This window comes from Canis lupus, chromosome 34 (genome assembly GCF_011100685.1).
Source record: "Canis lupus familiaris isolate Mischka breed German Shepherd chromosome 34, alternate assembly UU_Cfam_GSD_1.0, whole genome shotgun sequence".
In the NCBI taxonomy this organism is placed as follows: Eukaryota; Metazoa; Chordata; class Mammalia; order Carnivora; family Canidae; genus Canis; species Canis lupus.
The window spans coordinates 38454967-38457824 of record NC_049255.1 but is presented as its reverse complement, the minus strand read 5'-3'; the positions used below and the strand labels follow the sequence as shown (position 1 = coordinate 38457824).

Genomic DNA, 2858 nt, shown 5'->3' with positions numbered 1-2858 from the left:
CTAGGAAAGAAGAAAGCACTGTAAGAGCAAAATTGTTTTAATTCTTTTTCTTAATCAAAATAGTATTAGCTTAACATCGGACTGAAGAGGTAGCTTAGCAAGTCAGCAAAGCCTTAGACTGTGTTTTAATAACAATTGGGGTCAATTTAAAAATATAGATCCAACTGCGGGCAGCTTAGATGGATGATAATGTAATGAGAGTAAGAGTCACATTCTTGATCTCTTTGTCCATTTGGGATGGGCTACTATCTACCCAAAGATTTTAAAATTCATATGTGTATGTATTTCTCCTAGGCAAGCTAGCAAGGATGGGATGGAATAGTGTGGTAAAGATTTCAGTTTCGGAATTGGAAGATGAGGTTTTAAGTCCTAGCACTGCTACATACTAGACATATGAATATCTACCTGAGGCTAGGCTCTCATCACCTCAGTCCCTTATTTGCAAAATTGATGAGCAATGCCTGACCTGTCCACCTAACAAAGAAGTTAGAAGGACCAAAGGGTAAACAATACATTGGAAAGCACTATAAAATAATCATCACTACTAAATAATAACAAGTCTTGTGTAATAAAAACCACAAAATAAATTTAATTATTGAGTAATCCAACGGGGGTATTAAGTCTTCCTTTTTTTTTTTAAACCCACTATTCTATTTTTTTTAAAAGAACTTTTTAAAAATTTATTTGAAAGAGCACAAGCAAGGAGAGTAGCAGAGGGAGAGGGAGAAGCAGGCTCCCTGGTATGATGCGGGGCTCTATCCCAGGACTTCTGGATCATGACCTGAGCCAAAGGCAGATGCTTAACCAACTGAGCTACCCAGGCACCCCATAAGTCTTTCTTAACAAACTTCTAAAAAGTAAGAACTAATAAAGCAACAATTTCTGAAATAGCACCATGTAGAATTTTGAATAAAGAAACCTAACATGTTATTGGCATGAACTTATTAAATTAAATCATTTGGACACAAAATTTGTATTATTTTTTAATGCTTACAAGGATATTTTTATTGAATTATAGAAAACTTCATTCATTAGATACATACCCAGTTTTAGCAAAATTTGTCCAGTATGTCATAACAACTGCACTCAGCATCACATCATTTTTGGAGAAATTGCAAGGAAATAACTCTGTAGGTCCAATCATGGGGATTCCTAGTACGTAGGGAACTTCATCTCCATGAGCTGCATCAGCCCAAGCTGGAACCTGATCTGTTTGGCAATGATGGTAAAAGGCATAGAAATATGTAGGTGAACCAAAGTTTGAGTGAAGATCTGCTGTAGCTACAGCTGGTGCCACCCACTGATGATCTGTAAACAAAGCCAATAATGTCTTCCTTCTGGTTTCAGGGTTATGACGGTCAGCCCAGTCAGTGTACATGAATTTAATGGTTTCTCTCAAAACATCTTTGCCTTCAGGATATCCATATAAATTATCAACAAAATTGGAAACGGCGAAGTCAAAATCACTAGCTGATATGCCATCATCACTATCTACTATGTTCTCAACAAATTTTAACCCTTCCCCTTGGTTAACTCCTAACATTATATCATAGTTGAGAAACTCTCCTTGCTCCATCAATATCTGAGGGTCATCTGGTATTACATCGCCATCAATCACGGGTCCGAAGGCTATGTGGTATCGTGCTGGTTGAATGTCTTGGTCAACAAGTTCTTTGTAAGGCTTCTTCTGTAGGCATTCCACTAACTCTACTGTATCTGAAACATTGCAACCAACTTTTGTGGCCAACATTCTAGCATATTTTGCAGGTTGGAAACTAACAGCCCAGCTGGAAAGGGCTGTTCCGCTTTGAGCTATTGCTCGCTGAAAAAGTCCTACGGGAAGAACAACAAAGAGTTTGAGATGACTTTTGAATAACATTGTGGTAAAACAGTAACATCTGATTTTTTTAGGTGTGTATATAAAAACCCATATACAACTCAAGAAACAGGAAGATAGAGACATTTTTGTTTAAGAGAAGGTACATTAAGTCATCCCCAGGGTATAAGGAGTCGGAGAGGTAGACTAAGTCTCATGCTTTGAATGGCAACTGTTTTAGGGATCAAGGAGGCAATAAGCAAGGAGAAATGGAGAATGTGTAAATATTAGTGGTACAAAGTCCCAAATATTTTTTTTCACTCAACATATAAACACCTAGGTTATTATAAAAGTCAACCAGATGGGTTTTCCCCCCTTTACTCTTCATTAGATTTTGTATTGTTTTTTGAGAATATTTTTTCCAATTTGGCTGCATGTGTCTTCCATCAAAATGGCTCTGTATGTTTGTTTTATTCAGACTTACTTAAAAAAAAAAAAAAGAATTGTTGGGAGCTTACATAGCTACTGGGGCTGGGGATTTGCTAATACCCTGGGGATGGCCCTGAAGTCACACAGAACAGAATATCACTTTAGACATACTCTTTCCAGCTCTTCATGTCAGACATAGTGTGCTGAATATTCATCTTTCAGAAGAAGACATAACATTTGAAGTGTTTTCACTAGGTTAAAGGAAAAACCATCAGCAGAAGGATTCAGTGGGGGAGGTGGGGTTGTGTGATTTAACTTTTTCCACTGTTGAATGTGCACTGCTATATTTTATCATAAAAGATGAAAAATACATGGTCCACTGCTTTTAACTTAATTGCATTTAAGAATTATAAATCATGGTCCCATATGCAGTTTGATAAGAGCTGCATGCCATTCAAATTTACAAATGCACTTTATCTACCCATTAAGGTATTTTCAAATAAAATTCTTGTTTTAAAAACATAATTGGTCTATTTTCTTTTAAAAATTATACTTATTATCAATTTCCAAATATAGCTTTGTAGTTCAGTTATTTAAACACATGCTCAATTAT

The 2858-nt window shown here is 36.2% G+C and overlaps 1 protein-coding gene across 6 annotated transcripts in view; it reads right to left on the bottom strand.

Annotated features, from left to right (window-relative positions):
• The window catches only part of NLGN1 (neuroligin 1), an 816283-nt gene that overhangs the window by 6156 nt on the left and 807269 nt on the right, over positions 1-2858 (bottom strand). For all 6 annotated transcript variants that reach the window (XM_038583931.1, XM_038583930.1, XM_038583929.1 and 3 more), the window contains one exon: positions 1044-1833. In XM_038583931.1, the coding sequence (XP_038439859.1) occupies positions 1044-1833 (790 nt within the window). The remainder of the gene's footprint in view (positions 1-1043; positions 1834-2858) is intronic.